The sequence below is a fragment of the Triplophysa dalaica genome, chromosome 23, assembly GCF_015846415.1.
Source record: "Triplophysa dalaica isolate WHDGS20190420 chromosome 23, ASM1584641v1, whole genome shotgun sequence".
Taxonomy (NCBI): Eukaryota; Metazoa; Chordata; class Actinopteri; order Cypriniformes; family Nemacheilidae; genus Triplophysa; species Triplophysa dalaica.
The window spans coordinates 9,701,010-9,715,325 of record NC_079564.1 but is presented as its reverse complement, the minus strand read 5'-3'; the positions used below and the strand labels follow the sequence as shown (position 1 = coordinate 9,715,325).

The window sequence follows — 14,316 nt, the reverse complement described above, 5'->3', positions numbered from 1 at the left end:
TACTGCATGTTGAACCTTGTTCATCGAGCTCTTCTTACCAGCTGCTTAACTTTCTTCGCTTTAGTGGGGTTCAAGGAGTAGGCAGAGGTGTATAAACTGTGCACCAAATCTGTGTGAGACCACAAAACTAACAGCTCAACATGCGGGCGCTGGTAACGCTGCTGACACTACTGCTGCTACAATATGATCCAACATGTGGAGCGACTGACCCGTAAGAACATTTATCATTATCCTTTTCATTTAAGCAGATATGCAGAATACTACACCGTCAAAAAAGTCACAAAAGCTATCACTGGGGCAGTACCATTTGAAAAAGTACAACGTCGCACATAAAGGGTCCATGTAGTATCAACGTCAAGATACAAAGTGTGTACAATTTGTATCTAAATGATAAAGGATAGATGTTTTTTTTAAAGGGCACCATCCCGGTGACCGGGTTTTCTATATTTTTTTTGGGCACCGTAAAGTTTGAGGATTATTTGTCAGCTTTCATCAGGTGCTGAGGTTAAGTCATGAATGACATTCAAATAACATGTGTATACATAAATATCTTTTGAATTGGTCAGACTGCTAATTGATAATAAATACATGACTATATGAAATGCATAAAATTAATGTTTCGTTTTATTTGTTAGCCTTTTAATTCACTCATTCATTTAGTTGAAATGCACCAACCAGTTAACATATGCAACGTATTCGTTTTAAGCCTTATTTCATTTCTACAGAGAGCTGCTGTGTAATGCAAGCACAAATTTGTGCATAATACATTTCCTCAATCGAGCACATGTGCACAATCATAAGTTACTGTATGCTATAAAAAGTGTTTCTTTGTTTTCTTTCAGCACATACCTGGTGGCAGTCACTTCTCAGGCAGTCAGTGGCACAACAGAGACTCTGTGTGCACATATCCATGAGCCCAGTACAAGCCTTTCTTTGGTGGTAACCTTGACATCAAATAATGTAGATGTGACCATTCTTAAAGAGAGGCTCTATTAGAAAGAGATTTTACAAGTGTGTGCCTTTCCAGGTCAGTATACTTCACATTACAGTAATTTTGTTATATTGTGGTCATTCTCTTTATTTGTATTCATATGTTTTAAGTATTTTTCAAAAGCATGCAAGAAAATAAAGTAAATGAAGTAAATATTCAAATAGTCCTATAGTGGTATCTTTAATAGCCTGGTTGGACCATTTAGCAAAGTGAGTCTCTAGGAGCAAGATATAGAAACAAACGGTCCTTTTAAAGCTCTTCTTGTGCCTTACTTTTGATCTTTTAGGTCCCCGTGGTGCTTGTAGACACTGTGGCAACTGTCTATGTTAAAATTGAAGGCGCTGAATCACCACTAGACAAAAAAACTCAGATTCTCATAAAGCCTCCAATGAAGCTCATTTTGATCCAAACAGACAAGCCAATCTACAAACCAGGAGAAATCGGTAATGTAGTATTATTAGAAGTTATTCAATTGCAATGCCAGTTCCATATCAATAAATGGGATTTTTAACGCATACTCTTTGTTCATATTATCAAGTTTACTCTCAATTTATGGCTTATGTGCTACTGTGTTGTTTACAATTGTCTTCCCCAGTAAAATTTCGCATCGTATCTTTGGATTCCAATTTCCTGATTCGCAATCAGAAGGTAAAATTAGTTTATATCTATAACCTTTTTTGTCTACAGCATAGTCAGTAATTTTCTGTAATGGCCAACAGCAAGAAATTATTTTCTGATGAATTAAGTAATGTTAACGTGCGGTCGGAGTTTGAATGGCTTTTATGCCAGAGTTTCAAACATTGTCACTCTCATACCAGGGATCAAACTAAATATTTTTCTGTTCTTTTGCGTTTCAGTTTCAAACAGTAGAACTCCGGGTACAGTATAAAATCCTTTAAGCACAAGTTTATGTTCCCTTTCTGTCAATCTCCCTGTTATGTTGAGATGACAATATGGGATTTGAACTTGCCCACTCGCAGTGGACGTTCACTCCATCTGAGGTGTAGCCTCCCATGGCGCCTCATGGCAGACATCGCAGAGATCTATGCCAAACAATTTAGCAAGATTCTACAAGCTACCCGTGGAGCTGGTGTCAGCCTGTATCTTCCATGACACTAGCAGGTTAGACTGGTTAGATTTGTGTCTTTGTTGTTTTTGTACAGTCACAGCAGCAACCTGGTGGCATCTGTCAGGATCTTCTACTGAAAGGCTGAATGAATGGTCAAGCCTTCTTTTTATACCCATATGTACGAGGCGGAGACTGGCATGTGGATTCCATTCGCCCATTCATTGGCCTTATGAAATTATGATTAGAGTGATGGGTTCTCTAGTTCAAAGCTCCATACTGTCATCTCATTCCCTCCATCATTGAACAACTTATGTTTAAGTTACGAATGTAACTCCATTTGTTTCTATATATATATATATATATATATATATTATTTCCAGCTGTGCTTGGTTTCATTACACTGGGTTTCTTCATTATGTGCACTTTTAGGATCCTAACTCGAATCGCATTGGTCAGTGGTTGAATCGGCCCACCATGGATGGCATTTTAGATCTGTACCACCGCATGACACCTCAGGCTGCTGAGGGCAACTACATCATCACTGCTTGGGATGAGAAGAACCAAGAAACAACCACAATCCTTTGAAATTAAAGGATATGGTTAGAACTAAAAATCAGCTTAAAAACAGGACAAATCATGAAACTTTCAAACTCATCTCCTCTTGTTTCTTGTAGTTCTGCCTAAATTGAAGTCAACGTGAATCTTCAACCGTTATAACTCCCACAAACAAAGAGTTCATACTAACATTTTGTGCTCGGTAAGCATTTCTGTAGAGAACTTTGATTTATGAGACCAATGGTATTGTCTTTTTACATCTCATTTATCTGCAATCTTTTTTTTTGTGTAATACACCTATGGGAAGGCGTGCAGGGGTCTGTGACTGCTGAAGTGTGTGGAACAAACTATAATTATGATTGGTTTCGTCAAAGTGCCCCAAAATATGCAGAACCTACGTCATAAAGGTTTGCACCACCCTATAAAATACTTTATTGAATCAGGAAAACAAAGCCCAATTAATGTTTTATACAGTCCTTGCTAGAAGATGAAAGAAATATAATTTAAAGCAATTTATTGAACAACGCTTCTCACACTATGTAACATGACGTGAATACAAGAATTAAGACATGTCAATTTTTTTTTTATTTAGACAGACAAGACTGGCTGTGCCTCTCGGGTAATAGGGTTGACTGAATATGGCATGAAACCAGGAGGATATTTTGACATCAATTACAAAGTAGAAGAGGATGGAACGGGTAAGAGTTTCAAACAAATCTGCACCTCTCCATTATAATTGTCCTAAAAGCACTAATGAAACATTCTTCTGTTTTTCCAGGGATTACTGTGGCAGGTTCAGCCGGTGTTTCTTATAGCAGTGATGTCATCACAGTTTCCTTTGTTGACGCAGCAGATGTATACAAACCTGGGATGGCCTATGAGGGAAAGGTTGGATTTTTTTTTTTTTGCAGCCAGTTTATCTTGTGATGTGATCCTGAGTCGTGCATGCATCTTTTTTTTATAAAGACACTTATTTGGTATCAAAACGGTCACTTTAGTTTCCTTTTTTTTTTTTGACAGGTTCTGGTCACTGATGTTTACAACAAACCCCTGAAAGGTCAAAGAGTTCATCTCATTGTAAACTACGATTTCAAAAGTGTGAATATGACTCTTACAACAGACAGCAACGGCACAGCTTACTTCTCTTTAGACACCGCAGTTTGGTCAAGTCAATCTGCTTATTTACAGGTTGGTGCGGTTTTTCAAACTTTGATTTGCAGTAGAAGGATGTGTTGTACATTTGTAAATTTTCATTCATTTACATCAGGCTCGTCACAATGAGGATACACTCCAGAATGGTTTCCGGCCTGCAGCAAGATCTTATAATGGAGGCAATCTTTCGTTAAGGCCGTTCTACTCTAAAAGCAAAAGTTTTCTAAAGTTAATTTTGACTCCAAACCTGTTAAGTTGTGCAGTTGATGCAAATGTGGAGGCCAGTTACATCATTCAGGGAAGTACACTACAAAAGGGAGAGAAAACGCTGGATGTTTTCTTCATGGTATGTTTAACAAACAATCTATACCTTCAATGAAATCTTAGCTGGTTTGGAGAAGTGTCAGCTTAATGTAAAAATGACAACGTTCAGTGGCATTTCATAAACTTTCACAAAATAGTTTTCCCCCTTGTGTGTCCCAGGTCTTTTCAAAAGGCAGTATGGCTCAAAATGGCCGTGTCTCTGTCAATGTGCAGTTTGGAGCGGGTAGGAAATGGAAATTACAGAAAACGCACAAATTATTGAGCAGTTGTATGTTCCAAGACCCTCATTTGCTTTGACCGGTTTCTTCCCTTTATTTCAGAAAACAAAGGCAAATTGTCATTCACATTAAAAAAGACCACAGCCCTGTCTCCATTCGCCCAGGTGGCGGTGTACACAGTTCTTCCTAACGGAGAAACTGTAGCAGACAGTTGGAACTTCCCAATTGAACAATGCTTGCCAAACAAGGTCAATAAATACCACATGAAATGCATTTAAAATGCCAATCTTTAATATTATTTATTCAATAATGCTTCGTGTATGATTAACGTGTATCTGTGCTCCAGGTTTCCTTAACTTTCTCATCTTCCACGGCTATGCCTAAAGACACAACAACTCTAAACCTGAAAGCCCAGCCTGGCTCCCTTTGCTCCGTCAGGTCCATTGATCAGAGCGTACTGGTTTTAAAACCAGAGGCTCAACTCAACGCTGCCTTTGTAAGACATATTCAACCGATGAATATTTTAAGTTTTTGATTCTGCAATGTCAATTCATCCTGTAAATTAACTTGAAATCTGTAGGTTTTTGGAATGTTACCAGTCCAAATGTTGGGGGATTACCCCTACCAAGTCTGGGAAAATGAAGATCCCTGTATACCTGGAGACATGAATCCAGTTGATCCCCCAATGCTAGCGAGGGAAAGGCGTCCACTCATTTATTACCCTTATTCCAATAGAAACGATGCACACGGTATCTTTAAAGTAAGATATCATATTCTCTAGTTTCAGTGGTTGTTTGTTTATCATTCACTATCTGTTTAATGAGATCTGATGCTTACTTGCTTCTAGGCAATTGGAGTCAAAATTGCTACCAACTCTGATGTTAAAGAACCTATCTACTGTGATGTAACTATGGTATGGGGTGAGTAATTTCATCTTTGTTTTTGAGATTCTGTAGTTCTCTTTCCTGCCACTTTATCTCCTCAAATGGTTGCAGAAGCTGCTGTTCAACCCGCTGCAAGAGAACCCATTATGGCTGTTGGTCCACCTGTGGAAAAATCTGTTCAAAATTCAATCCGCAAGTTCTTTCCAGAAACTTGGATATGGGATCTTGTGCCTGTGGGGTGTGTATAGCTTATGCTGATCTTACGATACCTCCCTTCATTTCTAACACACAAATCGATTATACTAGCTTCTCATGGATATGTTTATTCATTAGGAGGTCTGGATCATTGACTCTTACAAAGACCGTTCCTGACACATCACTAAATGGGCCACCGACGCTTTCTGCACATCTTCTGTTGGTTTTGGCGTGGCACCCAGCACTGCTCTCACTGCCTTCCAGCCGTTCTTTGTCAGCCTCACGCTCCCCTACTCGGTTATACGTGGAGAGGAGCTCTCACTCAAAGCCACTGTATTCAACTACCTCCCCAAATGTATTATGGTGAGTCACCCTATTAATTCTAACATGCACAGGACTAACGTTTAATGTTTTATACACCAAAACAATTCTGTAAAAAAATAATTTTCTGTCAGGTGGAGTGACAGAATTATACCATGAAGTTTTTCCTACAAAATTGACTATGGATGTGTCAAAGTTTTTCTGCCAGATTTGCTGTCTTCTGAAATTTTTCATTTTGATAAAATATAAAAATAAAAACGTTGTTAAATCTTCTGGCCGCCAGAAGTAAAATGGCTTTTTTCCATGTAAAATCTAGTTTCCCCATTTCTTCTAAATTTGTCGTCCCTTCTGTTACTATGCATTTTCTTTTCTTACAGATGTTTTTGACCATTTCAAAAATATATAAAATGTTAAAGGAATTTATTCTTTTACAGATTATGTTAAAAATAACTGTCTTTGTGTTATAACGTACAGGTGAAGGTCACGTTGGAAAATTCAGAAAAGTTCTCAGCTCTGCCTTGTAATGGCTGCAATTACACTCAATGTCTTTGTGCTGAAGAGAGCAAAACCTTTGAGTGGACGGTTACAGCAACGGTTCTGGGTAAGTGTGTATATATATGAGCACAACCAATAAAACATCTTTTTTTTTATGACAAGATGGGCAGCATTTATAGAAAATATGTACTGGCAATGCCCCACCAGGCATTTGATGGCTACACTGGTATGCATTTTGAACGTTGCATGAAATGCCAATGATTGAATCATTAGTTCACTCCTGAAATTCCTACTATGGAAACTTATTTCATAAAAAATGTAAAACATATGATTCAATTATTGGTATACCTTTTATTTTAAAGGAGTAGTTCACTTCAGAATTCGCCCCATTGACTTTCCGTAGTAATTTTTATTCCTACTATCGAAAGTCAATGGGGCCGTATTTTGAGGTGAACTACTAACATGTAGAGTAAAATAAATATCCATGCAAGGACGGTGTTTACTTGTGACTCAATTTGTATATTACAGGAGAGGTGAAGGTGACTGTGAAAGCTGAGACCATGAGGACTCAAGAACGATGTGGGAATGAGGTTGTGACTGTGCCAGAAGGACGCCGTATTGACACTGTGGTGCAGTCGTTTCTGGTCGAGGTGAGCCTTTCTAAAACGGAAGTTATAGCCTTAGAATTCAGCATCCTGGATTAGTTAATAAAGCTGTTCTTTGCAATAAGTCCCTTTTTTTAAAAAAAACATCAACAGGGCAAAGCAATTGTTGCCTATAGTGTAGGCTACTACACAGAATTGTCAAGGAAATATTGCTGGTTAAGAAAAGTCTTTCTGCAAAATAAATGTTTTATTGATAACTAAAAGGATATAAAGAATTACATTTCGTCAAAACAATAACTGAAGTTTTTTATTTGTCAGGCTGAGGAGTTAAGCAGATTATCACTCAGAATGAACTCCTCTGTTTAACAGGTTAGTAAAATTGTTCGTCCTCTTAAATAATGTTCCAGGTTCAAAACAATTTAAGCACTATGGGCATGTGACATACCATCAGTTAACACAAAAAATAAATCCTTGATACCCAGGTTTGACTAGAAAAAAGGACCCACCTCCAAAGGGATAATTTGGACAAAGTACAAATATTAATCCACATAATCATATTAATGAAGTTAAATGCAAACTGCATAGTTTAAACCCTCTGTAATTGTTGTATTTTGTGTAAGTGACACATGCTGTTTTGAAAATTGAAATATTCCTTTATACAGAATCTGAAAGTCAACGATCATCCTCACCGTATTGATAATAAAGCACCATATAGATTATAAAGCAACAGAGACGTATCATTGACTTAAATTATATTTCTGTTAGGTAACCAAGTGAACACAACTGTCTCTCTTAAACTCCCTGAAGTTATTGTCAAGGATTCTGAAAAAAGCTTTGTCACTGTACTGGGTGAGTTAAATTTTTATACACACACTATTAATATCCACCTCATGCTATTTATTGTATGGACCTCAGGACATGTGTAGACATGAACTGCTCCTGACTACTGTTTGTGTCACAGGTGATCTGATCAGTCATGCTTTAAAAAACATTGCTGATCTGTTGCGTATGCCTTACGGCTGTGGTGAGCAGAACATGCTGAACTTTGCACCCAATATTTACATCCTTCAGTACTTGGAGAGCAGTGGACTGCTCACGCCTGATATTTTGGCACGAGCTAAAACTTATCTGGAGACTGGTGAGAACTAAGACTTGTTCTGGGTTTAGAGTATGCCTCATACAGTCGCCACATTTCGGCAGACAGAAAAGGAGTCAAAATCATTTCAGTGAACTTTAGTCTATAGCGGGGTTCCTCAAATCTTACCCTGGAGGGCCGGAGCACTGCAGAGTTTAGCTCCAACCCTGATCAAACTTGCATACCTGTGATACTGAACACCTTAATCAGCATGCTCAGGTGTGTTTGATCAGGGCTGGAGTTAAACTTTGCAGTGCTCCGGCCCTCCAGGGTAAGATTTGAGGAACCCTGGTCTATACCATAATTGAGCATAAAATGATTACAGTAAATCAAACTTCCAATCTAGCAAAATGGAACTTCCTGGAAGACTTAATGTTCTAATATTTGATAGCAAGTCTACAAATGATACAAATCTTTTATTTCAATCAAAAATTCTAAAACCTTTCCGATTCTGAATATTGCTTACTCATAAATGCAGCACTGTGTTTAAATGAGGCAAAAACTTGAGCAATTCAAGTTACTGTTTTTTTTTTTTAACAGGCTACCAAACACAGCTGAATTACAAACATTCTGATGGATCTTACAGCGCCTTTGGGAACAGTGATCCTTCTGGGCACACCTGGTCTGTTTAGAAACAATGAAGCTACTTCTATATTTATACTTTGACTATGTTGCACAAAAAAAGTATAGTTTTGGAAAACTTTTTTTTATACTCTTCAGGTTAACTGCATATGTGATGAAGATTTTCGAAGGGGCAAAGAAACATGTGTTTGTAGATGAAACCAACATCGATCAGGCAAAGAATTGGTTGGGTCAGCTCCAGCAGGGGAATGGGTGCTTTAAAACAGTGGGCATCCTTTACCACAATGAAATGAAGGTAAGAATGGAAACCTTTAAGCAAACTTAAAATTAAAAGGATTGCTTTTGACAGCTCAGATGAACTAAACATTCAGATCTCCAGGGTTGTTGGGCTGTTGTTGTTGGATAACATTGTACATCACTAATGTGTCTGCTGTAATGTCTCTCTGCCTTGTTTCTTCATTCACAGGGTGGTGTCAGTGATGATGTCACTCTCACCGCATACATCGTTGCAGCTTTTCTGGAACTGGGCATGAAAACAACCGTGAGTGATTTATGGAGTCTTAACAAACTTGAAGGCCTGTGGCACACCAAACATATGTTAACGTATGAGCTTTTCACCCATTTTGACAAGCTTCTCTATTCATATTGCTTGCATTGATAGCAGGGTTGCGGTGTAGCTGCAAATAGAGATATTAGACAGTAAGGTTGAATCTCTAAAGATGTTTGAACAGGATACTACTGTCTATACAGTCCTCTAAATTTGACTAAATCCAGATGATTTAAACTGAACCCAAACCCTGAAGTAGGCTGTCGCTAAATTGTGTAAAGTACACTTCAGAAAACATGAACACTTTGGTTTTTGAATGTTCATGACTGGCTTCAATAGTTGGCTTAGCTATACACAATGTTTGTGTGTGTGTAGTGTGACATGAGCCTGACTTCATAAAGAAAATGAATCTAACAGAGATTTGACTATTGCATGCTCTAAGGATCCCATGGTGAAGCAAGGCCTTGTTTGTCTGAAAGAAGCTTCCAGCAACCTTGACAACATGTACTTCACTGCCCTGGTCGCCTACACATTCACTCTGGCTGGAGACCAAGAGATGAGACAGAAACTCGTCTCCAACTTGGACAATCGAGTCAAGAGAGATGGTGCCATTCCGCTCAAAACATTTTTAAAATAATTTTCTATTCAAATTAAGAAATCAAACCAAAAGTCCAGTCTCATGGGCTCTTCTCATTGTCTTTTCAGGTGTTGGCCGATATTGGACTCAGACAAATGGGAAACTGACAGGCTCTTTAGATGTAGAGATGACTTCATACGTGTTGTTGGCGCTTCTCTCTGGGCCAACACTGCCATCATTTAAACTGGACTATTCTGCTACCATAGTGCACTGGCTGGCCAAGAGGCAAAATGCCTTTGGAGGTTTCTCCTCTTCTCAGGTACTGTACTTTCAAGGCACTTTATTCATTCATAGTTCATCTACAATGGTTCTCCGTCAAAGGGTATAAACCTAGCGTTTCAATATGTAGGCCTATGCTGTTTTGACAAAACGTGTCATTTGCTTCCTTGCCCTCTATGAACAGGACACTGTGGTGGCCCTCCAGGCACTTGCTAAATACAGTGCTGCCACCTACAGTCCAACAGGATCCGTTGTTGTCAATGTGACCTCCCCCTCAAGCCAGAAATACAACTTCATTGTCAACCAGAGTAACCGACTGCTTTACCAGGAGAGACCGCTGCTGCCACCTACAGGAAGCTTCACAGTCGCTACACGAGGCCAGGGCTGTGTGTTTGTGCAGGTCAGGAAGATGCCAAAAATGCTTTTCAAAAATGAAAATTTACTAACCCTCCTGCCATGTCTAATGTAAATTATGTAATTGTTTCGGCTGAATTAAAACAAATTATTTTTTTGAAATGTCAACATGTTACTCCATTGGGTTTATAAAAGTCTTCAGAACAGAAATGAATTCACATCGCCTTATAAATCATAATGGAAAGTCAACATCTTAGGACACGCATGAACTATTGAGTTCTTGTGACAAGATGTCCTATAATATTTTGTCAAGATCCTTTTTTGTGAACCGTTCATTTACCAGCTACTGAAATGATGTTAAATGTGGCCTTGCGCATCACCTTATTTTGTTTCCTTTTCTCAGTTTTCCTTGCACTACAATGTCCTGCCCTCTAACTCCTTGGCCTTCACCATCAAAACTGATGCAACTTCAACTTGTCAAAGGAAACAGTACTATACTGTTACGTTAACGTTTACACTCAGGTGAGCAGCAGCTTTACTTCATTCACGGATCAGCCCTCATAAGTTTAAAACATGTTTTTTTTTTGTCTAATAATGACTCAACTCAACTCAACTCAACTTTATTTATATAGCGCTTTTTACAATTTTCATTGTTACAAAGCAGCTGTACATGAGACACATTTAATACAAGTATGAATTCTAAAGCAGCCCCCCCGGCCAGGCAGATAGTGCAAAACAATATGCAAACGGTGGTGAGGAACCCAAAACTCCCATCGAGAAAAAAAACCTCAGGGGAACCCAGGCCCAACCAGGGGATTCCAGTTCCCCTCTGGCAAAAGCTGCTGCCTCTGCACAAGCTCATCAGTGCTTGCACAACAAGGCTTAATAAAAATATAAAAATTAAAGATTATCATTAACAATCTAATAGCATTTGAAATGTTGTAGAAAAAAACAAAGTTGTCGCGTCCTTTATCCAGCTCTATCCTCTTAGCACTTGTCAGGTCACCGCTTCCCATTCTCAGCTCTGCCATCAGGTCTGGGCATGAACTGCATCCTGCGGTAACCTTGGAACAAAGAGACAAGACTGGCTGAGAGTAGAGTACTGTTCTGCACTCTTTGATGCAACAAGTACATCATTTGTTGTTGGATGTGTTCCTGGTTCCGGTTGATCTAAATAATGCAGCCTAAATCCTCTGTGGATTAATATTATGGAGGTGTAGTGTATGCAAGATTAAAAAGATGAGTCTTTAGTCTAGATTTAAACTGACAGAGTGTGTCTGCCTCCCGGACCGTGCAGGGAAGAATATTCCAAAGTTTAGGCGCTAGATAAGAAAAGGATCTACCACCTGCACTTGATTTTGAAATTCTAGGTATTACCAACTGACAGGACCCCTTAGAGCGTAATGTACGTGGTGGTCTGTAATACAATAGAAGTTCATTCAAATACTGCGGCGCTAGACCATGTAGGGCTTTATAGGTAATAAGCAAGATCTTAAAGTTAATGCGATGCTTTATAGGTAACCAGTGCAAGGTTGACAGAACCGGGGTTATATGCTCATACTTTTTTGTACGTGTAAGAACTCGAGCTGCCGCGTTTTGAACCAGTTGCAGTTTTTGTAAAAGGCCCGCAGGGCAACCACCTAGAAGTGCATTACAGTAATCTAGTCTTGATGTCATGAATGCATGAATTAATTTCTCTGCATCTGACAGTGACAGCATATGACGTAATTTAGATATATTCTTAAGATGGAAAAATGCAATTTTACAGGTGTTTGCGACATGGCTTTCAAATGAGAGAGTACTGTCAAATACAACGCCAAGATTCTTAGCTGATGACGAGGATTTTATGGAGCATCCGTCAATCGTTAAGCAGTATTCTTGGTTGTTACGCATAGCAGTTTTCGGTCCAGTAAGTAACACTTCTGTTTTGTCCGAGTTTAGTAGTAAAAAATTGTTACTCATCCACATTTTTAAGTCAACTATGCAATCCTTTATTCGATGAAACTGCTGGGTTTCATGAGGCATCGAGGAAATATAAAGTTGAGTATCATCAGCATAACAGTGAAAGCTAATTCCGTGTCGCTTTATTATATCTCCTAGAGGTAGCATGTATAATGCGAAGAGCAGGGGTCCCAAGACTGAGCCCTGTGGTACACCGTACTGGACTTGTGATTTGCGGGACACCTCATTGTTTATTGCTACAAATTGAAAACGGTCGGATAAATAAGACTTAAACCATTTCAATGCTATTCCGTTAATGCCGACGTAATTTTCGAGTCTATGTAGAAGTATGCTGTGGTCAATGGTGTCAAATGCAGCACTGAGGTCTAGCAGCACCAATAACGAAATATGACGCTAATTAATAACAATTTTGCTACAAATATATGTATATTGTTAAAGCACTAAATGAGTGCCTTGAAATTCAATTAATCACTGTACGGTTTACAAGGACATGTACAATATTTTCAAGGTTTAAAAAGTATATTAGACCATAAAAGACCTTCGAAGCCCTCATTACAGGAACAGACTCTTCTATCAACGGTTCCTTTTGTTTGCTGTTTATCAGGCCACATACAGAAAACTGAACTATATTTGTGATTGTTGGTGATATTGTTACAGATATAATGGTCCACGAGGAGAGACCAACATGGTGATCATTAATGTGAAATTGTTGTCTGGATTTGTGCTGGATTCCTTGTCTCTACAAACTGTGAGTGACACTTTCAGGCCTTCAGTCTTGTTTTCTTATCTCAAGCTCGGCAGCGTTTTATTGTTTTCATTGGTCTCTGTCTATAGCTTCAGCAGGATTCAAGAATCAAACTTGTGGAGCAGAATGAAGGGCATGTCATGTTGTATTTAGATGGGGTAAGTCTAAATGTAAATAGAGGAATTTTAAAATGGATTTTGTCATTTGAATATAATTGATATGAACATCAGGTGTCTTTCTTTTAAGATGAAAAAGGATGAGGAGAAATCCTTTACCTTGATGCTTTTGCAGAACGTAGTGGTGAAGAACCTGAAACCAGCTGTGGTGACTGTCTACGATTACTACAAGACTAGTATGTTTTTTTACATGTCATTTTTATTTTTGATATTGAAGTGTAAAGCAATGCTTGAAGGGTGGTAAATTTAGCCTGTAAATATTTTGAGCTGGGCAATAAACATGTTTTAAACTAATTGTTCTTGCCAGATAAAATTTATTTGATGTAAATTTTAAATGGGTTTAATTCCTCAAAAGATGCCAAGTATACTGTATGGAATCTGCATCAAATTTGACAGCGTATGCATTTTCTTATAATATAATTGAAGTTGATTATGCAATTTACAGTAAAGTCCTGTTTTTGTAAATCCCTGACACAAATATGTAGATGTCATATACTTTTGGTAAACTGCAGGTTTAAAGCATTTTTTCTTTTTTAGGTGACGGTGGTGAGAAGCAGTACACCTCCCCATGTTAAGTAATGTGTCTCTAAGTAATTGTTGACAATTTGAAACGTGTATTTACATAAGTTCCATTTGTCATTTTTGAGAATTGTGAACTTAAAATTGAACGCTTAATTGTTGTAGACTTTGAAAGTCATGTGACTTATACATTCTTATTAATTTAAAGTGCTGTCACTGGACAATCCAGAGGTGATATTCAATGGTGTGACTTCATTTCATCAGACCTTCAAGATCAAGGATGGAATTAATACTGCCGCATGATTTGTTCTTATATCTTCTGAATTTCTTAAAATCAGAATATACTGATGACATGCTACTGTGTATATGAACTGTAAATGATAATCAAAACCCAGCTTTATGACCTCAAATGATTCAGATGATTGCAATGATGCTATTAAATCGTTTCTGCTTCTAAATCATGTGTCCTGTAGTTTAATTTATTACAACACATACATTGGCGCTACTTTAGTACATCAGCCTGGAATGTAATACTCTTTTGAATTACAGGATTTATTTCAAAAGTAGAAAATTCAGTCCTGAAAGTCATAGGGTTAACTAAATCTATTTGACACATGCATATAAATTATCA

The 14,316-nt window shown here is 38.1% G+C and overlaps 1 protein-coding gene across 1 annotated transcript; it reads left to right on the top strand.

Annotated features, from left to right (window-relative positions):
* The first annotated feature begins 3,277 nt into the window (after positions 1–3,277).
* LOC130413157 (alpha-2-macroglobulin-like protein 1) lies at positions 3,278–13,774 on the top strand. The gene is given in 28 exon segments (XM_056738165.1): positions 3,278–3,313; positions 3,394–3,503; positions 3,636–3,812; positions 3,883–4,113; positions 4,251–4,314; positions 4,412–4,557; positions 4,656–4,805; positions 4,890–5,069; positions 5,157–5,229; positions 5,305–5,431; positions 5,527–5,567; positions 5,570–5,751; positions 6,184–6,310; positions 6,733–6,858; positions 7,128–7,178; positions 7,575–7,658; positions 7,771–7,947; positions 8,485–8,566; positions 8,665–8,821; positions 8,993–9,067; positions 9,516–9,678; positions 9,779–9,969; positions 10,114–10,329; positions 10,687–10,805; positions 12,903–12,993; positions 13,080–13,148; positions 13,237–13,342; positions 13,704–13,774. Coding segments are annotated over 27 exon segments (3,261 nt in total). The 5' UTR covers positions 3,278–3,313; positions 3,394–3,485; the 3' UTR covers positions 13,742–13,774.
* The last annotated feature ends 542 nt before the right edge of the window (positions 13,775–14,316 follow it).